General features: G+C 52.2%; 1 protein-coding gene across 19 annotated transcripts in view; it reads right to left on the reverse strand.

Annotated features, from left to right (window-relative positions):
• LOC149328933 (CUGBP Elav-like family member 2) overlaps window positions 1-25,657 on the reverse strand; it is a 572,935-nt gene that overhangs the window by 161,477 nt on the left and 385,801 nt on the right. For all 19 annotated transcript variants that reach the window (XM_089559969.1, XM_089559968.1, XM_089559966.1 and 16 more), the window contains one exon: window positions 17,036-17,084. In XM_089559969.1, coding sequence (XP_089416095.1) covers window positions 17,036-17,084 — 49 coding nt within the window. The remainder of the gene's footprint in view (window positions 1-17,035; window positions 17,085-25,657) is intronic.

A 25,657-nucleotide genomic window follows, 5' to 3' on the forward strand; every position in this document is an offset into this window, starting at 1 on the left:
TCCTGGAGCAGTGGTGCAGCGGTTGAGCGATGTGCCACTGCCCTGCGGTGGAAGGTATTCCCAGCGGTAGGGCCCTGTGCGGCCCATGCTACTCTTCCGGAGCGACCAATCATTAACTGCCACCCACTACGGTGGGAAGGTTGTTTAGTTTAGTTTAGTTTAGTGTTAGTTGTGATGACGCAGCAAGGTCACGTGACCTGGGTGGCCCACCTGCCTCCTAGGTTGCTGCTCTCTGGGCACCACTTGCCAGAGTCATGCTAGTGATTTTCCGCTCACATCGCCGACAACACCGACACCGGATTTTCTGGACAACGGGGCCTGTAACGCTACCGCGTTAAAACAGTAGCTGCAAAAAGAGAGATATTCGTTAAATTTACATAAATTCATTATAACCACGCACAGAAAAGGGCCGCATCGCATGGCGGACACCCGGTCGTCACGAACACCAAGAACCTGGCGCAAGCGATTTCTTCCAGCTATACAGTAAGCGTCGTATTAGCTGGCACAAAAAGAACAATCACGCGGCTTTCTTGACACGCTCCGAAGCATATAGGACGATCGAGCTGTTCCCATCCCTATTCAACCGGCCCTCTGTCGAAGCACACAAATTCAGGCAAAAGAACAGCATAAAGAAGCGGTCCCAAGCATCATCGATTTAATGAGGCAAGCGATATGCTGCGTAGATGAGCTCCACGCATTTTGTTGCGATCACGAAGTGCTCCCAGCCCATCAACAACAACCTCTAGAGAGGGACAGGTCTGGTTGCCTGCTCCGCGCCAAGCCACCAGTAGAGGCAGAGGAGCACAACGGCAGCACACGCATTCTTTAAAAGCTTTGTTTTTTCTTTATTTACACGCGCAGTTTTCCTCCGTTCGCCCCGTTGTACAGTTGAGGCTCGGCGCCCCACCGAAACAGGACCCGTCACCAGGTCCCCCAAAGCGAAATCCCTCTTCCTCGCTGCTCCCGTTACCAATAGCATCCACTCTGCTCGTCTTCACATCACGCCTCCGTCAACGAGCACCTCTACACTCCCCCCCCCCCCCCCCCCTCTGGAGATCTCGTTACCTCTCACTCTTCCCGGCAACTTCCCCACTAACGAGCACCTTTTCCCCAACTTTCAACGACCCCCTTTCCCCAAAACTTTCCCTTCGTTTCTCGAACTCCTTCATCAGGGTGCGGCGAAACAAGCCAGCCGGTACAGTATATGCGAGGCTGACAAATCACCCGACCCGCCACCGACCGCTTCCATAGCACCCAGCGCCTTCCCAAATTCGTTCCCTTTTTTTCCTTCCCAATTCCCTCCCCCTTCCCTCCAGCGTGACGAGAAGCACGTCATTTCAAGAGCGGAGTCTCCCCGTCCGGGTACAGCCACCCGCCTAGTCTTCTCAACTTTCTTACACCTCGGTGGATATACGACGACCGTCATTACCTCTCTCTCCCTAACTCCTCCAGCTTTCCCTACCTACCGCTCCTTCCCTCGCGCTCACAGCTTCGGCACAAAGCAACCACGGACAAAGCAAAAGCAGCCGCCAACAGTACCGCCCGCCGCAGCTCCCCAGACATGCTCCTCTTCAGCGCGTCAATATCTCCCTCTTCCCCATCGTTAGCTCGCTTTGTTTTATCGCGCACACGCCTGAGAGTCGCCTCGGGCTCGCTACCGCCTCCGAGAGAGAGAGGGACGTAATCTCGTTATTTATTGCCACCGCCGCGCACGCAGCAGCTGCCGTAGTTTGTTCATAACGGAGAAACTGTACACCCGCTTCCCTTCCCTAAACGGGAGGGAGCTACGAGGTAGTGGGCTTGCCGCACACCTCCACCGCATCTAGGGATTCACGCACGAGCGGCTCGGCCATCACTCATTTCACCCGCCGCCACAAGGGGTCGCGCTGGGCAAAGGTACAACGCCGACGATGTTATAGACTGCATCCGCTGCTCTAGCAACAAATTCCATTCCGAGCTCGAGCGTCAAAGCAGCGGAAGTGCTCATGAAACTCGTAACGGCGATCTCGTCCCACCGCCATTCCGAAACTTCGATAAAGGATAACGTACCGCCAAAGCGACACCAAGGATAAGGCGTTAACACGGAAGAAAGCAAATGAGGATATAGGGAAAATAGGGAAAACATTCATAAATGCACATGAAATTCAGAACAGAGACGTAGGCGCCAAACCGGTCCGCTAATCAATTACACGACCAGGAATTAACCTACGGGTGCGCACACAACACTAAGAATCCACCGAAAGGATTGCGATTCAAGGAAAATAAAGAATAGAGAAGAAAGGAAAGCAGAAAAATTTTGCAAACATTCCTGTTGTGGGCCAAAACACGGCGGAGCCTTGATTAAGCGGTTAAGCGCACTCGTTACGCGGAATCAGCCGCAGTGCGTGAGAATACAAAGAGCGAGAAAGCAACGTTACGTCACACCTCCCGCGACAAGGCAGCAGCACCCGCTTAGCACTGCGCCGTACATGACGCGCCGAGGGGCCTGGCTGCTAACGTCTTACGAAGTAAAACGAAAATGTAGTTAATAATACTGGAAAATGTAGTTAATAATACTCGAAAAAGAAAAGAACGCAGGTAACGCATCGACGCTCCGAGGGAGAGAGAATGAGCGATCTTGGAAATATAAATTATACACAGCGACAAGTAAAAATGCAGTAAAAAAAAAGTAAGCGCGAGAGCTTTTCCGGCAAACGAGCAACGAAGGGCCCGAGTGGCAGACCTGATACAAAAACAAAACAACAAAAGACAAAGGGTAAGGAAAGCCACCGAGAGGCAAAAGAAAGATGAGCGAGTGGAAAACCGTAACCGTGTGCCGGGGCCGAGAGAGCGGAAAAAAAGGCTGAAGAGGAGCTTCTCTCTCGGCGAAACAGATGTTCCTGATACGATCATTTATAACCTCGCAGCGCAGGGGGAGGGGGGGGAGAGGAGGCCCGAAATAATTGTTTTCTTGGCCGGCGCAGTGCGCGAAGCATTAGGGAAAGAGGAGGAGCCTCCCCCTCCTCCTCTTTTTCTCCTAAACGGAGCCCCAGTGTTACTCTTTCGGCGCTTTATCCCTAACCACCCTTCGCTTCCCTACGATGGGAGAGCCCGAGCCGGGAGCACAAGGTAGCTTCTCCCTTAGCTTCCTCCCCACCCTGGGGAGGAAGGCGCGGTCGAGGGGAAGCCAATATGGCGCGGGAGAGAGGGATAAATGTATACGTTTTTACGGGATGGGCGAAGTGAACGATGACTGAGGACGGGAGGAGAAAAGGGGGGCGAGGGAGCGGGGAGAAATTTAATGATAACACGCAGCACCAAGGAAGCTCAGCTCAGCGGCAGCGCGGAGAAGGCGTGGCAATATTGGGGAAAAAAGGGAACGATGCGCCGGCGATACTGAAGCACAACGCTGCTCGAAACATGACAGACAACAAAAAAAAATAACGCACAAGAACATTAACTAAGTAAAAGGGAGGGCGGAAGGAACAGAGGTCTTCTAGCGAACTTGCTACAGGGTAACAAACGTTGAATCGCCGGGTACAGAAAGATTGCGGGGAGAAGTCCGGCGGGAAACGTTGCGGGCCACCGAATGAAAGAGCCGGAAAGAAGGAGACCGGATTGATCGAGCGTTTCCAAAGGTGCGTGGCAAACGGAACCGCCACCGCTGAGCTGATTCGAACAGCCGTTGAGGCTGCACACAGTGAGTTAACGGGGGTAACCGCGACTCGCACCTCGAGCATCAGGGGTTCACACTACACTGCTTAAACATAAAGGAGAAATTTTCCCCTTTACTTTCACTTCACTGGACGAGTTAAAAATGATGTTTGATTCTGGCTGCGCGGCCAGCCTATCTGCTCGATGTCAAAGCAAGCAAGCCAAGGACAAGCCACAATATGTTTATGTTATGTGTTTAAGGGAAGGAACGCCGACCGAAGGTTGTTGTTAATACGAAGACGTTTCGGGTTCCATGCGGAAGCCTTGATCACTCTGAGTGATCTCAGGGCTGAGAGTGATCAAGGCTTCCGTATGGAAGCCGAAACGTCTTCGTATCAACAATAACCTTTGGTCGGCGTTCCTTCCCTTAAATACACGAACCTTCAACCCGACCATACGAGTTTTCCGCAAACGTCTACCCCTTTCGTCCCAACCTGGAGAACGCTGCGAAGGCTACGACAGACGACGAATAGGCAGAAAGTCAGCGACATACGCAAAGCCTTCGTAAGGTTCTCAGCATTCAAAAGCACGACACTTTCCGACCGACGCTGCCGGAGAAGCAGCAAGGCTTCCAAGCATACACACCGAATGTCAGGGCTCGCGCGCACTGCCGGTAAAGCTAGGTGGCGTGCTATCTCTTATGCGCCGCGGAGAGCACGCTGGGGGGAGGAGACGACGACGTCGACGGAGCGGTCGCTATCCGGGGAGAAGCGACGTCTCCCCCCCGCGAAGAGGACGGAGACGCGCGGCGGCTTCAATTTCGCCGGGTTATACCTCAGCGCAACGACACCGCCGCCGAAGGGTATTGCACCGGTGCCGACGAGCTCGCAGGAGGGACGGGGGTCAGGAACCGCGGGACGAGGACGGAGAATGTTAAAGGGAAGAAGAGGAAAAGACAACAAAAAAAAAACGCATACGAAGGGATGAAAACGGGAGGAGCGAAACACCGCACAAAGGGAAGGAGACAAAAACATAGCGGGACGGAAAAGAGGTACAGGGAAGCATCCCCAGGGAAGAATAGGAACAACGGCCTAGACGTATACACGACAACCAAACAGGGAATAAAAATGGGGAGAAAAGGGCTTTCTCGCGACCGGGATGAAAAAGGGGAGCGGAAGGAGAAGAGTAAAGATGGGTTAGACACGCCGCAAAGAGCGCGCGCAAAAAATAACGACAGACTGTGGCCGCTCCGCCAAACAAAGGCGCTCGCCTTGCGTGCTGCGTTGCAGGAACACGCCGCGCGCAATAAGCGACACGCCACGCCGAAGCCGCTTTCGTCGAAACACCGACAACTGTCGCCTCTGTCGTGGCATCGTTCTGTGCGTCTGTACGAAACATGCAGATTTTAGCCGTATACTTCGATCTCAAGAAGTTATCCCAAGAGAAAGAAAATATCATAGAAGACAAAGCAATACGCGAAGCAAGTAAATGCGCCGCTGGAGGCGCACGCTTCCGCAGATTCACACTGCGCGCTCGGTGTTCCTCGCGGCGTTGAGAGATCAGCGTCTGTGAATGATTAAACACTTCCGTGTATGACAGAGGATTCCGGAAGCGACGCCATAGCAACACCAGGGCTAAATAAAGGACGCTTTCTTTTTGGAAGTGAGGTGCAAATCGCCAAAAATTCAAGACAAAACAGACGGCGACTGGGTGGCACGAATACAAGTGAATAAGATAGCAAATGGGGGGGTAGAAGATGTGAGTATGAATGACAATGCGTCGAATACGCGGCCCTGCCTCTGAACGACACTACGAGTCAGACGGGCAACCAAGGCGCGAGCGATAGAGAAAGAGAGAGAGAGAAACAAGAAGGAGGAAGATGCGGAGGTATCCAAGCGACCACATAGTACTCCAAGACGTGGGCTGCCGAGATTGTACACGAAGAGGAGGAGCAGCAAATAATGACAGGAGAAGTAAGCCAACAGAAACGAAAGAAAAAAAAAACTCGCTCAGGTTTTGAATGGAAGATAAAACACAGCGGTAAAAAAAAAAAAGAAACGGAGAAGGTGAAAGCGCCGGACGGTGTCGAGACCAAGTCGGGTACCGGAAGAAGGAACGAGTGAAGGCCTAAAAAAAAGAACAGAGAAACAAAAAAACCGGCCGAAACAACCGCAAACCGGGAAGTGTTCTCACAAACTACGCAGACATCGCGGATATTCGAAGCGAAAATAGCACGCCCGGAGTAGAGATGAAGGATTCGAGCACCGCCAGAGCACGCTGACAAGGCCCGGGCTCTTTCCCTATCTCTGCCTGCTTCGATAGTAAGAAGGAAAGAAAAAGGGGCTGGAAGAGGCAGAGTGCAGCACCCGAAAAAGACGGGCGGGGAATATCTTCACCGCTTCGCTTTTTTTTTTTGTTCAAAGAGCACAGCTAGACAAAATGGAAACAAGAACATGAACGGAAATATATTTAAGGTGACACAGGGACACGAAACTCTGTAGAGCGCGTCAAATATGCGCGCCCTAACAGCCCGGTGAAAGAAAAAAAAGGAAACAAAAATGAAATCCAAAGAGGAAGACTTCATTCCCTCTCTAGGCAGTATGTACGGTGCAGTGACGGGTGCGTCGATGTCGAGCAAGATTTGCCGATTGAGAGGCGGGATCGACGCAATTGAAACAAGGCACTCTCATCGCTGGAGCTCCTCGCGCGGGCTTTGTTACACGCGTCACGTAATGTGAATCCGAGCGGCGGTTACTGCCGACAAACGTGACTTTACGCGCTCACTACGGCACGAACAGCACCTCTTAAGCGCATGTAGAACGAACCGAGCCACAACTGGACTCAGCGGGGTCCAGCTTTCGTCAGTGGTTTAACACAAGGACGTTAGGCGAGTTGGTTGTACAAGTCAGACAGAAGGAGGCTACAGTACAGATAGGAAGATACAGACAAGCGAAGTTGGGCCACTAGCAGTTCTGCAGCGATAGATAAGTGGTGGCGACCTTGCCTTACACTGTAACAACGTAACCATGTGGGCTAGTTAGTGCAATTCAGACATAACTTCACCAGCGAAAGTATGAGACACCAGGAGAAGAACACAAGGCAACGCAGGACAGCGTTTTCATGTGTTCTTCTCCTGTTGTCTCGTACTTTTGCTGGTAAAGTTATGTTTGAATTGCCCTAAACCCACGCTTTTAAAGCACAATATTACACTAACTGAATGCAAATCCTGGTTTCTTACCCAAACATCTACAGCGCTTCTCACGACATTAACAGAAACTATTTTGCTTAACCTTTTTTTTTCCTTTTCATATACGCAATTCAAAGAGCCGCTGTTTATTAGCTACGCCACGAACCAGCATTAACACGGAATCGACATCGTCACCAAGTGAGAGAAACTGCTGTATACGCAAGGCCTCACTCCATATAAGAAGGCGCGGCAGCCGTGATTTCTCTAGACCTTATCCTCTGGGGGCGCTGCACGGAATTAGGGAAGCGGGATTCGGGATCGCGAGAAGCGCGCGAGAAGTTTTGGGGGAACGAAGGGAAAGGACGGAGACGACGGCGCGGCTCGCCAGACTGCCTGTCGTCCGACTCCGCCCTCGAAGTCTTCGCGGGTTCGCTCGCCGTATTCAAGAAACCGCGAACGCGCACAGAAGAAAGGAGCAAAGAAAAACAAAAGGCCCCGAAAAAAGGGATACGCGGAATCGGGCTCCCTTTTCTAAACAGCAGCGAATATGCCGAGGAGAAACTTGAGCACAGCGAAGACGAAAAAAAGGGGGGGGGGGAAACAGAAGGCGCAGAGAATAAGGAAGAGGGGAAACACGAAGATGGCAGGCGAACGCGTCGGGGCGTTCGCCTCAAACCCGATATGGGGAAGATTGGGAGGAGAGAAGGGGAGAATGGGGAAATGTGGGAAGGGGGACAGGAAATCCTGTCCCTCAAAGGACCAGGCGGTGCTCGAAAACACAGCGAAAAGAAGGAAAACGAACCCGGGAAGAAAGAAAATAAATTCTGCACGCACACAGAAGACGATGGGATTTTGGGGAAAAGGACAGTGGAATGACGGGCACCGAAAGTCATCCATGCAAACGAAAGGAAAACGAAAAAGAATGGACGAAGAAAGCTTTACGAGAACTCGGGAAACTTCGCACGCAGGACATGTGGTGCGAATACTAGAGAAGCTAACATCGCACCCCCCCCCCCGAAAAAAAAAATCACGCCGATAAAAACGCAAAGTTTGCACTGCGGAATATTCTGGTGCCCAAAAGCGGCGAATAAAGTTTGAAACACGTACCGACGGTGCTGGAAAGAAAACTGGCGACAGAAACCTGCGCGTCAATTAGGGCTCCACGAAGGACAATGTCAAAACTTACCATAGTCGGATACAACTCAGGAACGCAGCGGTTTTTCCTGGTCAAAGGACCTCCTCCAGACAATGACGTCGGCCGATTCTCATGATCCTGCTACTATGAGAGAGCCGCAAGTGGTAGATGAAAGAGGTTAATCCCTTTACTCTATGGTCGGGGATACACCCCTTTCTCCATTGTGGTGTCGCTCCCTGCATTGTCATGCTAGCAAGGTCATGAGAAGCGGCCGACGCCATTGGATGGAAGGGGGTCCTTTGACGGGGAAAAGCCGCTGCGTTCTTGAGTTGCAAGCGACTACAGTGAGAATGTTGATGAAAACGAAGCTTCCTCCGTGGCAAAAATGACAACGCCGGATGTCAGGAAAAACTGTCCAGAAATCAGGTTACGTACCACCACAAACATGCCACAAAAATTAGTGTCCTGGTATTTCCCTTGAAGTCAGCATTTCCAGCCATACAGCCGAAGAGAGCAGAGGCTTCACGACATAATAAGAATGAACAAAACAACGACTGCCCGCAATTCAAATATTTCTGGAGCTATATTCATCTGCGTTGGAAAACAGTCTTCAGAACACCGTCCTTTCAAGTGCCTGCACTGCTGAGCCACACCTGTGGCACACCGCTGATAACTAAGACCCTGCTTCAGCTGCTGGCCACACGCGGAATGCGCCCCACGGGCGGCCAAATGAGTATAAACATTTCATTGTAAGACCTTCCTTGAGGGTTAAGATGCAAAGCTATGTACGTGTCATTGCCGAAGTAGTAAGCAAAATCACAATAAGGGAGTAATCACTCATTGACATTCACCTGAGCGCAGCCATACGGCTACAAAGCTGATAGCTTTAAGTTCAGTTTATTTCCTTAAAGACCCCTATTCAGGGGTATTACATAAGGGGTGGGGCTCCGGATATAACATGAGGTTTGGTTTAATAACATCAGCTGCGTTAACTCTTGGTGGAATCTTGATGGACAGGTAATCGCGAGAACCATAGGGTTAGCTGGCAGTTGATGTCAATGAGTAATTACTCCCTTATTACAAATCTACTCCGCCTTGGGGGATTCCCATGAAATTTGACCTAGACAAATTCACACACGCCAGATGATTCCCCAGGGAGGCCGCTGGCGTGGCTGGCGAGTCGCGCATCGAAAACCGGTCCCAAATACTGTGGCCCCCGTCACCGGAGTGCCAGGAACCCGCCCACCGCCAGTAAGCACGCGCTGATTGGTCCCGACGCGGAAGGCGTACGCCCAGATGCCAGGTAGCTAGCGCCATCTGGCGCCCACAAGGTCATCTGCGCATGCGCACTAACGGTGCTCGGGCTCCCGGTAGTCCGGTAACTGTAGCACGGTACAGGGTATGCTAAAGGTATCTAACGATCGCCGGAGACGGAACGTTGTCATCCCAAGTAAAGAAGAGCTAAGCGACCGGGTAGCGGAAGAAAGAAATAAAAAATTGGAGCAGATAAAAACTTTCGCACGAGCGAAGTACCGAGTAAACAATACACAAGGGAATAAAACGAGATGAGGAGGAGGAGCAGAGAGAATACCAGCACTCGTTCGTTTTATTTTTCGCTCTTTTTTTATGCGAAGCATACTAAAATAGCCCAACCCAGCTCCTCAAGCGCGGCGGTGTCGTTACCATTGACCTTTCGTGACCTTCATGTCATACCACGTGATGCGTGACGTCACAGCAGATGAAAAACGGGGGCCCAACTCGCGCCGTCGCGCGAGGCGTCGTGACCAAGGATGACCACGTGGTGCGTGACGTCACACCAGATGAGAAACGGGGGCCCAGCTCGCGCCGTCGGGCGAGGCGTCGCGACCAAGGAGGACCACATGATGCGTGACGTAATGACATGGGGCCCCAGCTCGCGCCGTCGCGCGAGGCGTCGCAACCAATGTGTTTCCTGCTTCTGCCGCTAGGTGCGCTGTAGTGAACACGTGATGCTGGAGCGGCGGTATACAAGGGGGTGCGCCTGCCTCTGCTAGGCGTACACGGGATAGAGATGCCCCCTGGAGACAGGGCTGCTCGTTGGAATGAGAAGCAAAAGTTGCGGCGTGCTACAGAGACTGATGAAGAGCGTGAAGAACGTCTAGCCAAGCGGCGTGCTCGATATGCAACTCGGCGACAATATGCTTCGCATCTGACTAAGCTTAACCTAAGCTAAGCCTCAGCCATTTTTTTCTCTAGGCTAGTGCACGGCCAGCAGTCCTTTCCCGGCAAAGACGGAAGAAATCGGAGCCGCCGACCGCGCACCCAACAGCGCGCGCGACTGAGTGGGAAAGGAACAGAGTCGGAGAGACTGCGAGAGACAGCGGAGTACGGACAACTGCGCAGTGATTGGCCGCGCTCTCCTCTCCGGTTCGTCGTCACGGTCTGCCGGGCACCGCTACGGGGGTTGCCGGAAAGGAGGCTCCGATATCCCGGAGCAAGCGATGCGCATTTCCCCGGCAGCAACCATTGGCGAACGAACAAAGACATCCCATCGACCCAAGTGCTGAAGAAAAAAAAAAGAAATAGGGTACAAAAAACGGAATCAGCTGCAGAGGAGGCAGACACCGAAACAGAAGGAGGTGTGAGGGAGGCAGCGGAAGATCGTGGCGCGAAACAGTGCCGCGCCTAGGAGGAAAGCTGCGGAGGCACAAGAGTACCGATACTTGGCTCCGAGGTTAACGTGACGCTGGTGTCGCTGGCGTCGGGACGAAGTTTACGTCGGAGATTAACCTGTATATACACCTCTTCAAAGGGTGAGACACGAGCGCACGCTCCAGAGAGGGAGTTCTCTTAATTGTCAATGGTGCATCTGCACAGGCATGTCCGGTATAGGTTCCTTTACATACAGACAAAAATTCTATTAGGCTGCACGCAAGCGCTTTCTAGACAGTTTATTGGATGTCCCCGAAAGCCCCTACAGAATCCAGGATATACAACGGGCAGTATACTTTCTCAGCACTGCACACTGTCTGCAGAGGATTCATCGACAACCAACCCAAAAATAATGAATACGTAACAGGCACACTTCGACACTCTGTACACAGCCTTTATAAATCGCCCGCTGACAGTTTATACGCTGTAGAGAATAAACAAAATGTTACTGTATTGTCTGAAACGGTCTCTCCTTGCCCGAGATGGAGCCTCTTCCTAGCTCTGGCCAGTGCGACAGGCAAGATCTCGGCGCCCTCAACAGACACGTCGTTGCTCCATACTGGCGAGCTTATTCAGCTACACCACCAAATTGCGCCTGAGAGGGGAAGCGTTTAAGTCGGATACAATATAAGGGATGGGGAAAATTTAATACGCTGGGCCCCTTCACGGACGGGGAGCTATAACATGCCAACATTTCAAAGCAGCCGGGATTTTCTTTTTGTTGTTCTATAGATTCTCCCTTCATCGAACTGCGGCCGGGGACGGAAAGCACAAACTCGCGTTGGGCGACCGAAGAGTTAACGACGGCAATGACGTTGGGCCACCGCAGCGGGTCGCGAAGTGGTTAAGGAAAAGCTGAGTAAAAGAACAGGTCTGTCGCTCTACCTGCGATCGACTATATTATCGCCGGGATTTTGCACTTTTGTACATCATGATCATGCAGACGCGGCTAATTACTCGACCTCTGTGTAATATCTCTGACGCCACCACCGCAGTTACGCTTCAGCACTACGCGTTCGCCATAATTATTCTGCTGTTCGTCTTATAGTCGGATACAACTCAAGCACGCAGCGGCTTTTCCCCGTCGAAGGAACCCCTTCCAGCCAATGGCGTCGGCCGATTCTCATGACCCTGCTAGCGTAACAATGCATGCAGTGGCAGATGGAAGGCGATAGTCCTCTCCCCCCACGGTCGAGGATAGTCTGAAGGAGTGTACGATGGGGGGCTAGTTGGTAATCCATGAACTAAGAACGAAAACCACGCAAAGGACGATACACGCGATATACACGATACACGCGCTCGTCCTGTCTACTTCTTCCATGTGTATCGTCCTTTGCGTGGTTTTCGTTCTTAGTTCGAGGATAGTCCCCTCTACATTTTCGCCATAGGTCCTCTAGTAGTTACTCTATCAACTGGTAGCAGTAATCTCTCTGCGAGTACGCTGAAGTCATAGTTACGCTCCTCTGGCAAAGCGCGGATGATCGCGGTATAGGAAGACGAAAAAAAAAAGCTGAGGGGTGGGTGGCGAACTACGAAGCGGCAAGGATAAATGAGGGCTCCTCTGCGTTCGTCGCCATCCGCTGCAGGTGCCGCTTGCAGCAAGAAAGAAACACGCGGCGCAGCGGCCACGCTGCACAGACGGTGCGCGCGGCACGACGTGTCCACAACTGTCCTCGCGAAGCCGCTCTCTGCCGACAGCGGTGCCGTTCGGCCGCCTAAACAATGAACGACCACGACGCCTACAGGGACAGCATGTGTGCTGCGGACAGCTGCTCCAAAGTTGCGTGCAGCAAAACGACGGTTGTGGGGCTCCTCGGAATAAAGCGTTCGCTACAACTGTTACGAAGAAAGCGACCTCGCGCGGGCAGCAGTAGAACCCAGTTAGCGAGAGTGCTTTTCAGAGAAAAACGACTGCACTTGAGCTCAAGCGTAGCACTGGGAATGAACGGCAAAGGTGAACGGGTCCTTTAACAATACGTTGCCGAAGATAAGGTTACTCTCGCCGGGGTAGACAGGCACTCACAGCGGTCGCTGCGTTCTGAAGCGTTAGTTTCTCACCCCACGGCTGCGCACTAACACGCGGCCACTACAATCGTTACAACCTATACCGCCCATCACTATTCACAACCTTCCTTCGAAATAGTAAAGAATGGAAAAAAATAAACTACAAGGGGCACGAAGATTGCTCCTTCTTGGGACTAACTGATTTGCCACAACCATTGGTCATCCAAGGGACTAACTGCAAGGGGTAAACGCGTAGTCCCCTCCAGTTACTCCTTTAGAGACGAAAGGTTACTACTTGCAGATGTTTCCTAAGCGACCAACTTTTGATCGTCACAAATGTTTCCCAGGACAGCAAGCATCACCTCTTCCCAGGAACAACTGTTGATACTGTTGATCCAATTCAGCGATTTCCAGGATCTAGACGGACCGTTAGTCCTCCAACCACAACTTTTCATCCACCATGGATGAATCGCTCATTTTCACCAACCCCAGACGAGAGCCACACTGTTGTTGCACCAATTGTGGAGCTATAGCAGCCTTCAACCCGAGATCATGAATGAATGCTCTCCAGAATAAAAAAAAAACAATAGTAATCATTCCCTCCACAACGGTCTCGAATAAGCTTTCGAAGTAAACGGGCAGGCGGGTGCAACTATACTACAGTCGGATAGAACTCAAGAACGCAGCGGCTTTTCTCCTTCAAAGGAACCTCTTCCAGCCAATAGCGTCGGCCGATTCTGAAGATCCTGCTAGCGTCACAATGCAGGGTGCTGCTTGAAAATGCAGAGACGGGACTATCCACGACCATGGCGGGAGGGGGGTAACACTTTTCATCTGCCACTCCCTGCATTTTCACGCTAGCAGGCTCGTGAGAATCGGCCGACGCCATTGGCTGAAGGGGGTCCTTTGAAAGGGAAAAGCCGCTGCGTTCTTGAGTTGTATCCGACCATATACGACTACATAACACCGGACTCTTAACCCTCAGGACAAACTGAGGGCGGTTCCTCAACAAAGCAGCATCTTCAACCGCACTGCGCGCAACTGAGTAAGTAAGACGCCAACTCTCCCCGCCTTTCTCTCACCCTCTACGCGCAGCGGGACGCCGTCGTTCGAAGAGCGCCGGCAGTGGTGACAGCGACCCGCGGCGCGACGTCCCGCTATAGCGATGCAAGGCAGGCGCGTCACGAGGGTTCTGGGGCCGCGCGCTTCTGGCCACATCGCAACGACAATCCATTGTTCGTCTTCCCCGTACGCGGTGCTCCCAACAAACAATAGGAAGATGGAGCGCTTCGCGACGACGGGAGACCGGGGCAGTGGCTTACGTGGCGAGCCAAGCAGGCCCCGTTCGCGATCCACGCTGCCCCTAACAGGGCTGCGTGTATGCGCGAAAGGCGCAGGCAAGTTCGGTTGGGAACAAGTAACGTAAACAGGCGTGAAAGCCAAGCATCACAGGTAAATCGGCCCAATATCGGAAATAGATGGCTTTACTCTGGTGCTTTGTAGTGCAGGGCGTGGCCGATATACTTCCTATATCGGGCCAACCACGTGTGCTGGTTGGGGAATAGGTTGACATGCGAAAAGGGCGCCATAAAACGGGGTCAAAAGGAGACGAGGACGCCGAAGGCGCTGACTAGAAACTATTCTTTACACACAGGAAAACATACAGCCAATGTAGAGATTTTTTCGTAATTAGACTTGACCAGCCAAAAAAATCGTCAGGTCTGATACCGAACGTTGACTACATGACTTTGTTATTACTGTCATGAGTAAGAAACATAGCCCCCAAAGGAGGGACACCTTCTGATCTCTAACAGTGGCCGACCGATGGGCCCTATATATATATACAAGGACTAGCATGCAATCTGACTGCCAATAACTGCTGGAGGCCTCGAGCCACTATCTGGAGCTTGCTAATCTAGTTAAAAAAAAAAAAAGTTGCGAAGTGCCACTTTTGCGTATTAGAAGTTACAACAAAAAAAGCGGACTTCTGATCAAACACCAAATGGATTTCTGATCAAACGGACTTCTGACCAAAGCGACCGTAAGTGCAAATCGTCACAGCTCCCTCGGGTGGCGCAGTAACTGCACGAACACACGCTTACATTGCAGCAGCAGCACCTCTAGCGGTGCCCACAACTCACGTAGCACACTCGGGCACGGATGTACAGAACCCGGATATTTCGAATTTTTGGATATATTGAACGCACTGATTAACCCTCTGAAAAATTGTGTGAAAGTTGAAAGTGTAGGAAAGTCGCGCAGTATATCGAACTCCGATTACGCCGGCCGTTAGGTATATCGAACTGCGCGCCGCGCCCCATCAGGTGGCGCTTCTTCTAACGGCGCTCTCGATCCCTTTTCGAACACGGGTAACGTTCGGCTACGCGGCCTTGGGCCCCTGCTTGCAGCGTTAGTACTGCGAAACCATGTGGCGAGGTGAACGTGGCATGTGCTTGAGGGTGGCCTTCGACCTCTTGTATTCATTCTCACGCCGTATGGCTGTCATGTGCTGAAGCCAAACTAACGAAAACCTAGCAGCGGCTTTCACCTTGCGGGCTTCGCTGTCGAAAGCGTTTAGAAAACTAACTACACTTTATTTTAGTGAGTCATTGTTCTATTCTTTGTATACTACAGAATTAGACATCTTATGATAGGCGGTGGCTAGTTCCAGTTCCATCCGCACGCTGCAGCTTCGATGCGAAGCAAGTCAAGCCTGTGGCGCGCCTAGCGAGCGGTATGCTGCCGGCTAGCTCGCCGGCGCACGCGGCATGAAACGCGTTACTACCGCGGGTGCAATGTGGTCTTGCTTCCAAGTAACAGATAAGCTTATCTAGTGCCATTTTTACATATTGAAGCATCGATACATCGAACTGTTTCGCGATCCCCTTCGAGTTCAGATATAACCGGGTTCGACTGCAGTAGTGAATGCCACCGTGATAAATCTCAAAACGCACACGGCCAAGCTAAGCTCCACAGACTTGGCGGCCAGCGCGATACCCACCCGCGCTAGCAGCAACCTATGGATGCCAGATGGTTCCAAATACGCTTTCTTTTTCGTCCATCTGCTCTCGGGCAGTGTCTATATATACAGTATACATGGCGCAATCGACAGGATGCTCTAAATATAAAACTCTGGGAAGCTCTGTCGCTGCACCCTATTCATTCTGTCCTTCCATCTGCAACTCTAACGTTATCTTCGCCTGGTCCATTTGCTGCATCTATCCACGCCTTCGTCTACGGCACAGGATAGTGAGCCACTACACCTTATCTCCATCGAACGTTCTGAGGCGGCCAAATCACCGCTGAAACCAAGAACACGAAACGCGGCCGCTTCACCGCAGCACCTCTGAAAGGCCGCGCGTATAACGCTAGGAGACAATGACTGGGCTGCCGCAGCTGCGTTCCAGCGACGAAGCTTCCCTGACTGTGCAGAGGGCAGCTGCAGCTACTTCTGGTTTTCTTTCGCCACAGCTGCCCTACTATCGAGCGGCTTTCAAGAAACACAAAACGGAGGAAAATAAAGGAACAAAGTCGGACTGAAGAGAAATCTAAAGCGGCGAACGTGGATGGCCTCCGTCTGAACGCAGCGATGGCTAACTGTCTAGCTGACTTCAGTTACCAACACGTAAATTGTGAGCGCAACTCTTTCAGTCAAGATGGGGCTACAAAGAGCGAACTCTACCAATAGAGGAACTTAGGCGGACGCCAAAGAGAGTAATTACTTCCTTATTACAAATTAATCCATTGTTACAAAACATCCGACCAACACAGGGATTTGCCGGCAGTTTCGATCCATCATGAAGGCCTTAACGCAGCGCGCGCAAACTCTGACGCAGCAAGCACGCCCTGCTTGCACAACGACGCACATTAATCTTGACGCAAAAGCCTGACGCGTGACACCCTGTTGCAGCGAACCCGCATCGCTCACGCCGTGCAGCGAGCCACAAAGGTTTCTGTGACATCGCCGTGTCACAGTGTGGGCGATCAGTCACGTGTCCGCGAGAACCAGACGAACAACTTGTGCAACGTGTCCCACATTTCGTTAACGCAAGCAGCATTACACACGAGGCAACTGTGTAGTGCAACTGTGTAGTGGAATAGACATGCCCATGTTCCGTGATGTTTTCATCACCAAATCAACAATACTGCGCTGATCACTTGAAGCAAAACAATGCAAACCGGGCGAAGGAAAACGGTAGTTTTTTTTTTTTACTTTCCCGACCGAGTCACTATAGGCTGCATTAAAATGAAACGGATGGATGTCTCAATCGCCAGACTGTGAAAACTAAATGCCCCGATGACGGTGTAACTTGAATAGATCCCACGAACCGGACGCGGACGGTCAGTCGAGTGAGCGGAGAATGCAGAAACGTCGGACCACTTACCGTTTCTGTTTTCGCTATCAGCCGGTTTCATCTGTATCGGATGGTGCATCTGCAAAGAGAAAGAATAAATGGAGATTACACTTCGTGAAAGGCTACAACATAATGCACTGCAGAATTGACACACACTTAACGGCGGCCATATCTGTAGTCATGCTTTTAAGTCTGCCAGTAATTAATGCTGAGTGAATGCAATGGTCATGGAGCTAACACTACGAAAATCTTCAACTTTGGGAGAGACTAATTTTCTGTGTCGTTCAAATACCCTTAAGACTGCACTGACAAGATAACAATGGGGCTAATAGTTTAGTTAAAGAGCAGGCTTCAAGCAGCCAGCAGTGTTTTCATGGCAAGAAAAACAACGCAAAATTACAGCAGTCTTTGAAACACTGCTTTCACACAGCCCCGGGGTTCTATTAGTGAGCGCCGTGTTTCGGACCACACGAGGTAAACACGCAAACACATCAACCGTTCTCAACGCGCTCAATTTATATACAGTTTTAAGCGCTGACTGAGCTACTCCAGTAACTATTTTCAAGTCAAAGCAACTCGTTAAAAGTTTACCACTGCGTTAGAACAACACGTGAAGCGGCAGCACACACGAGATGAATAGCCACACTCGTTAAGGGCATACGCTTCAAGCGCGACCGGTTACCGCTGCCGGCGAAAAATTCTCGTTGGTTTCGCTCTATTTTTAACAAAGAGATGAAGAACGAGAGCATCGACAAAAGGTCTTGGGGGGGGGGGGGGGGGGGGGGCATGCGAATGAGTCAAACACGAGCCCCCCACGTCAAACAAAAAGGGAAACGCGTCATCGGCGGACGAAACGCAGAGCTGTTTCAACGCGGACCCCCAGAGATACCGGACTCAGTAGTACGGCGCCCGTAAACACAAAGCCCACCGCTGTTGCCGGAGTATATACAGAACTCCAGACATCCTGCGGACAGACAAAGGGTATTCTTGGGCTGAACACTGTTTACGAACGTGCCTGCTCCGTTGGCTCGGTAGATTTGAAAAGGCACACCAACTCCTGTACGGGCCCCATATGCCGGCTGCGCCCGTTCCGGCCGGCGCTGACTCAAACGACGGGAAACGAAGGGGAAACAGTATAGTTTTGTAATTCGACCCCTTTAAACGAATTACGAAACGGCGACTAACCGCCCTCAGCAGATCTAACAGACGCACGAAGACGTGTCTTAGGTTGAATATATGATATTTCGCGACAGTACACCCCCCCCCCCCCCACTTAAAAAAGAAAAAAAAATTGCGAAGACACATTGGCAACTAAAGTGTTGAAGTCGAAAGCCGAGGACACTATGCCCTGACGACTTCCGGAGGATGTGACGTCACACCGATCCCGTGGCTATATCGATACCCAAATTATACATCTTTCGGGGATCTTAAGGACATCTTTCGGGGATCTGAGACCACTGATAGACCAGTGCCCGAAGCAGGCACAGAGCTGAAAAATGTTCCTTTAGACAGTATGTAAAAGAACAAGGATAAGCTATAGAAGTCACTGCAATGGAACAACCAAAAGCAGCACCCCGAGTCGACTGAGGGCGACGTCACGACCACCAGACAAATCTCCCTCTCTTTCACCCGCGCAGTTCGCTGGCAGGGTCTTCGCGGAGGACCTATAGGAATTAATGCCGCTACCGCGGGCCCCGAACGAAGAAGGCGCCACGCCGCGCTCTCCTCTCCTCTCCGCGGCGACGGAAACAATGGCGCGCGTTCTTAAGAGAGTCGTTCCGCAAATGGCGCAGGGAGCGCCGTCTTTTGACGAGTCGATTCCTCGCGCCAAGCGCCGATTGGCGGCGTTAACCCGGGACGACGCCGCCGGGAGGACAACGACCGCATTCTTCGCAGTATATATACAGCATACACGACCACGCACATCGGTATACGTAGCGTGAGGGAAGCGGGGTGGGGAAACAAACTAAACAAAAGAAAAAAAAAAGCACCGCGGCCGGAAGGGAGGGGGGCTATGGCCGCGTTCTCCATCTTTACTCCGACCCGGACATTTTTTCGGCTCGGGAAGAAACGTAGCGGCGAACATGTACTGGGACAGCAGTGCGGCTGTTCACGGAAAACCACCGTGTTCAGCGAACACGGACGCTTAGCTAGCCTCTCAATCGATAACAGCACTCGGCTCGTTCAAAGTTCAACGACTGAAGCATCGGCGGTGCCGCCAGACACGTCATCAAACCGTGCTTTTCCGAGTCGTTGCCCCTAACGACGGTGTCAGGATGCAGTTATCGCGCTTGACCTAAATGATAAGGAGCGATGTCACAGCCTAGAGCTCAGTTACCTAATCGTTCAAACGGCAAGTAATTAGGCGCATGTTCGGCATGCCAACGATCACGCTGGCGAGTTCGATATCGCTCGGAAACAATGGAGGGCCGCTTGCTGTCTAGACTCTGACCGGTCGACTTGATAACAAAGCGGCGCACTGGCCCTGCGTCTCGCGAACTGCGAAAACGAAGGCCTAGCAACGTGATGGTACCAACGTCCGCATGCGCTACTGTCGATCCAAGAGACTTTTAGCACAGCGGGATAGCCATACGGCAAATACGGTAAAGCGTTGCCGTTGCAACCTTAGCCACACATGCCAAGCCACATTTTCCGTACGCTCGCAGTTACTGTATAGTTGCCCTGTTTACCGTACGGCGGTGCTAAAACTTCATTTGTACTACTCTAAACACCGTGTATATCGAACGGAAAGGACACAAGCAGAGGCGAGCAGCGTGAACACAAAGCAGGATACGACGAACAGGAGATGTGGCGCAGTTTCTATAGTGCAAACCGTCGGTTGAAACGACGGAGCGTGCTTGAAAAAAAAAAAAAAATTCACAGCGCGCCAACACTAGCCAGGAACAGAACAGCGCGCCAAAAGGGAAACAAGGACAAAAAGGCGCCAAGGTGCCACAGTTAAAAAAAATGGAGGGGGGGGGGGGAGAGGGAACGCCCGAGGTGAAGAAGACAACTTGGCGGCGTTCAACGACAACGCTCGGGTTCTTCCATATATAGTCAAAGTCAGAGCGACAGCAGAAAGAAGCGGGCAACCGTATAGCGGATCGATGACGACACTTCCCACGCGATTGTAGCCCCCAGCAGCCGAAACGTTGCGTCACTCATCAGCATTCAGCCCGAGGGGCATGCGCGGGGAGGCGCGTCTTCGAGGTGCACTGTCAGGAAAACACTAAAGACAAAAGAAGGGGAGACTGGGGACGAGCACTGCATCCCGACGAACGGGAAGGGGGGGGGGGGGAGAGAGAGAGAGAGACAGGGGTGCACGTTCATTCCGCGAGACAAACGCAAACGTAATCCCTCGCCTGAGGCAACGAGCACCGCGAACGTGTCTCATCGGCCGAAGCAAAAAAAAGAAGGCAGGGGGGGGGGGGGGGGTCTTGACGAAAGACGCAGACGCGGCAGACCTGAGGTGAAGCTCCGCTAGGTACAGGAGAGAGAAAAAGAGGAGGTGTGTTGCGACAGCGCAGTTCACGGTGGGGATAAAAGGGCAAGAGTAGGAGCGGCGAAAAGAAGTTGGGAGTGGGGAGCGACGAAGGCTGCCCCGGTTCGCGCGGCACAATCGAAGGCATCAAGATCGACGGCGATAACATGTACTCCGAGCAAGGATGCACACACGCCAATCGAAAGCCGTGGGAGCGCGCGCCATGGGAGAAAAACATCGACAGACCGAACGAAGTGCCAGGAGGGCCCCGTCAGGAATCGCTAAGAGGCAACTTCGAAGAACACCCCCTCCCTTTTTTCTGTTCTAATCCCGTTGTTATCACACATGCAGAAAAATTAGGTAAAGTGTGTGTGTGTGTGTGCGGGGGGGGGGGGAGGGATGAGTATCTGAAAGGCCGCCGTCAAACTCGGAGCGTACGTTGCAGAATGCGCAATGTCGATAGAGCCCGCTGAGTGGCAGAGCTGCCGATCAACGGAAATACGCTGAGCGAAATGAGGCGAGGCAAAAAAGGAATAACCCGGATTCGGGATAGCGCCCACGCCGTTCGAAGAAACCAAAAAATTGGCGTAAACTACGGGGATTACAAACCGTTCGCGGGTGAAAAGAACAGCAGAGCACGAAGGCAGCAAGGCAAAAGAACATCCAGGGAAGAACAGAAGAAAATAGCTTGGATTTATGAAAAAAAAAAAAAGTGAAGGCCATGCGACGCCGCGTATTATGCCTGGCATGTTCGGCGGGATCAAAGCAGACTGACGGCTGAGGAATACCCGCTAGGAAAGAAGAGTTGACACAAGTACGGGAAAGCAATATCAGGCCAATAAGCAACGTTAAGAACAACGCTCGTGAACGACATTGCAACCGCATAAAAACACAACGTAGCCGCTTTCATTCGAACACGCTGGGGCGCACGATAAAACAAGTTAGCCACGCAGAGAATCTCCGCGACACAGCAGAGCGGCGAAAGCTCAGAACTTTGCCCCAGACGAAGAGGCGCGGAGTGGGGGGGCGGGGGGGGGGGGGGGGGGGGGTGCAATCCGCGACGCGATTTTCCGATCACGGCCGGCCCGAAAGCAGTGACAGCCTAATCCCCGCTGATCCGCGCCGCGGACGCTTATCGCGGCCGCGCGGAGCCGTGTTGTGTAGCCCCGATTTTCTTCCGCAGAGCATCTCTCGCTCGCTGCCAGCGCCGCGGAGTATAGGGCGTATATGACGAGCTATACCCGTCTCAAAGTGGCTGTAGAGCCGTGGCCTGCGTCCCACATTCATGACGGGTTGCTCGGCTGACGGGCGTCGGATCATCGGCTACACGATCGTGTTTCTTGCAGAAGGGCTCTACGGCAAGCAAAGTAAGCCTTTTCGGATAAGCAACGAAGTGGAAGTTCGTTGACAAGTTGTGGCGCTGTCCTTACTGTGTTCTGCTGTTCTATACGCTATCGTTGTAACCAAGCTCGATGGTCAGTCTGGTAACCGTGCATGATCACCGAGATAAAAGCTACGAGGGGTGGGAGAGGGGGGGGGGGGGTGTATGGTATTGCGACGTCTATTGAAGCGAACCTTCCCCACAGAGAGCAGGACGCCACGGCTTACAGACCGAGAGGGGTCCGCCGTGGGATTCGAACTCGCCACCTCAACACCTCTGTGGCGGATACATAAACCACGGTGCAGCGGCAGCTTCGGTATAGGAAGGTTGCCAGAGGTGCGTTTCGTACACGGCGAGGATTTAAGTAGCTGTTGCATAACCACAAGACCCGGCGAAAACGCATACAAAGGATCAAGAATCGCGTTGAAACAAGCCGTGGCGATCTCGAGGTGTCTATGCACACTGTGTTTACATAAAATGCCTGTGATGGCGGCTCTGCCCTATAGCATAGCAGGGTAAGGGGGGGGGGGGGGGGCACTAGGAGCGAGGGTGAATGAGGACCTGCTGTATAGGGTTTCCATGACCCAGATAGGCGGATAGCCATTCTCATCGCACTAACCTCAAAACCTCCACAAATGCAAAAAATGGTGAACTCCGCCTAGCAGTGGGGTGCCCCAATAAGCATAATTAAAAAACAGTGCGAACTATAGTCGGATACAGCTCGGAAACGAAGCGGTTTTTCTCCGCCAAAGCACCCCCCTCCCCCTTCCAGTCAATGGCGTCGGGCGATTCTCATGAGCCTGCAACCTTGACAATGCAAGGAGTGGTAGATTAAAGGAGACAGTACACTTCTTCCATGGCCCCGGATAGTTCCCTCCCTGCATTGTCATACCAGCAGGTTCATAAGGATCGGCCGCCGCCATTGGCTGGAATGGGGTGTCCTTTGACGGGGAAAAGCCCCTTCGTTCTTGAGTTGTATCCGGCTAAACACAGAACAAAAGAAAAAAAAACGACACCACAAGCGCTCGTGTGTGTTCGATCTAGATCGCGTCGTTTTTCATCATAAATATGCACCTACTTGCCAAAACATCTGTTCTGTCCCAATAAGGCAGGTCTTAGACTTCCTCGCCGGGCGGCCGCAAATTATTAAAACACAGACTATATAACGAGCCAACCAGCGCTAACCCAACCGCTACGCGATATTCCCGGCATGCAAACTGATCAAGCTGGCGGAAATAGCTGCACGGGAAAGTTTACCTGCAGGTTCCCGGAAACTGCGCAGCACGCGGAGCGTGCATGCGAAATGCGGTGTTCATTAAAGCGCCAGCTACGCAAAGTTGGCGGCGCGGACAGTTTAGCGTAGTAACCCGAAAAAAAAAACGGCAGCTCGGGTGGCACGCCATCGCCGATTATTTCCGTACTGGCGCAATCGGGAGCCAGATAAAAAAAAAAAGGGAGAAATGTGCGCAGCGCTCGAAGAGCTTGCATTAATTGGTGCGCCGTCGTGCAGAGTTCAGACAGTGCACGGGCGCCACGGAGGAGGAACCAGACTATCGAAAAGTTTTATTAACCATTAGCGAAGTCGATAAACACCTCCCAGCGCGCAAACTGTGCGCCTATAGTCTGGCACAACTAAAACATTGGTAGTGGCTCAGCTCGGCTATGCCAGGATATGCGCAGCGAAAGCGGAGGCGAGTGCAACAACGAGGCAAGCGGTGTGTGACGTCATACCAAACGGCGGCGGCGGCTCCGCGCGGGGTGTGACGTCATGCCAGATGGCGCGGCGAGCGCGCGGCGTCCGCCAGCTGCGGCGGTTGCTAGGCAACATCTCAAGGCCGGTATCTGTGCCTCCTCGGAGCACCGCCACAGCGAAATCGCAAGTTCGTGGCCAATGTAGCTTTCGCTACAAAAACAAAGCTGATTTTCCCCGTCAAAGGACCCCATTCCAGCCAATGGCGTCGGCCGATTCTCGTGACCCTGCTATAGCGTGACAATACAGGGAGGGGGACTATCCCCTACCATGGAGGGATGACACTACCTCCTTTCATCTGCCACTCCCTGCATGGTCACGCTAGCAGGGTGATGAGAATCGGCCGACGCCACTGGCTTGTCCTGTGACATCGGAAAAGCCACTTCGTTCTTGAGTTGTATCGAGCAGGAAAGGACGACGCGGACAGAAACAGACCCGCAGATGCACCAACATGCGTAAGAGCAACGAGCTCCACAGAGTGCTCCCGTGCCAACAGCTGATTGCGTTACACACTCCACGGCGATGTTTGCACGGCCCAGCGAAATCTCGTCTCTGTTCACTCAACTCTTGCGTAATGGAAGATCATTGGTACGGAAAAGTACGCAGACAGTCGCCAGGCTTGGCGACAGAGGGCGCGAGAAGTGGTTGCGATAGGGTTCGCCGGAGAAAACGACACCAGAACGTCGCTGCGGCTAATTTCGCGCTACGATGCACGCGCGGTCTGGTTGGCGTTAGAAGCAGCGCGGCGTCGGCTGCCCGTAAGCATCTTCCGCGAAATGCATTCGCCGGAGTTGCGCAATAGCTGCCATATGAGCGCTTGTTGGGCCTGGCGCTGGGAGACCGCTAGAGGCGCAACTTGGAAAACAACAACAAAAAAAAAAACGCCCCATAGGAACACATATATGAACGCGCCCTCAAAACGAGCTCTCCCCCGTCTGTATTCCCAGGAAAGAAGCTTCGCGGGAGAAACGGGTCGTTTTTCTTGGGAGACACGGGCGGAGCAAAAGCCAGCATAGTGAATTGCACAAGGTGAACCTGATCTTCCATGCACGCGACAGAATGCGTCTTGAGTCGCTTTTTTGAGTCGAGAAAGGCGCGACTCGTCCTCTACTCTCTCCCTCGACGTTTTGACATTCTCCCTAAAAAAATGGAGTCGAGTCGACTTCAGTCGTATTCATGTAAACGACGCTATAACCCCTCCCCTTCCCTCTCCCCCCGCTCGAACTGACGCAGACGCAACTTTCCGTGCTCCTGCTTCCTGCAGGTTTCAACGCAAGCAGTTAATGCGAGTACATACCCCTCCTCTTTCAGCACCCGACCGTTTCAAATTTAAGAGCAGTTCGTATACGGCGAACCGTGGTCATTTCTCCTCAGACGATTAAAGCCATTAACTACTGGTATCGGAGGACAGCTTCAGGACACTGCCATCGCCTAACGCGCGTGCGAATAGTAGTCCTGGTAGCGTTAAGGTGCCCCACATCGGCAGTGTGATCTCGGGAGGCATCCGAAACTAAAGCAACAGGAAACTCGCATCCAGCAGAACAAGAAGTCATTTCATCTCAACATATCACCCCCCCCCCCCCCCCCCCCCCTTTATTTCTGTTCTTCTGAGCTCAGAGCAAGAAACACAGCAAACAACAAAGCAACAGCGGAGAGAAGACCCGTTAACTATAAGCTTCACTTAAAGCATAGCCAAAGCGTGCGAAAGCGATATTTACATTGCAGACTCAAAGCGCAAGAAGCGGGGTCCGAGTCTAAAAAAAAAAAACGAACAATAAATATATGATTCAACACCGTTATCGTTATCAAGTCTTCCCGAGGCCGTGCCCTGGGCTACTACTCCATACGCAGCATCCCTTCTATCACCGCCATACTCCGTCTCCCTCTGTTGACGCGTCCCAAGCTGATGCGCCTAAAGAGAAAAGAAAGCCGCCAAGGAAAAGACGGAAGCGACGGCAGCTCAATGAGTAGTGTATTGAATTTCAAAAAGTGTCCGTGGCCCTCTTCCTGGCTTTTTTTTTTTTATTTTTGAAAAAGATT

Source organism: Amblyomma mixtum, chromosome 9 (genome assembly GCF_055824585.1).
Source record: "Amblyomma mixtum isolate Tamu chromosome 9, ASM5582458v1, whole genome shotgun sequence".
In the NCBI taxonomy this organism is placed as follows: domain Eukaryota; kingdom Metazoa; phylum Arthropoda; class Arachnida; order Ixodida; family Ixodidae; genus Amblyomma; species Amblyomma mixtum.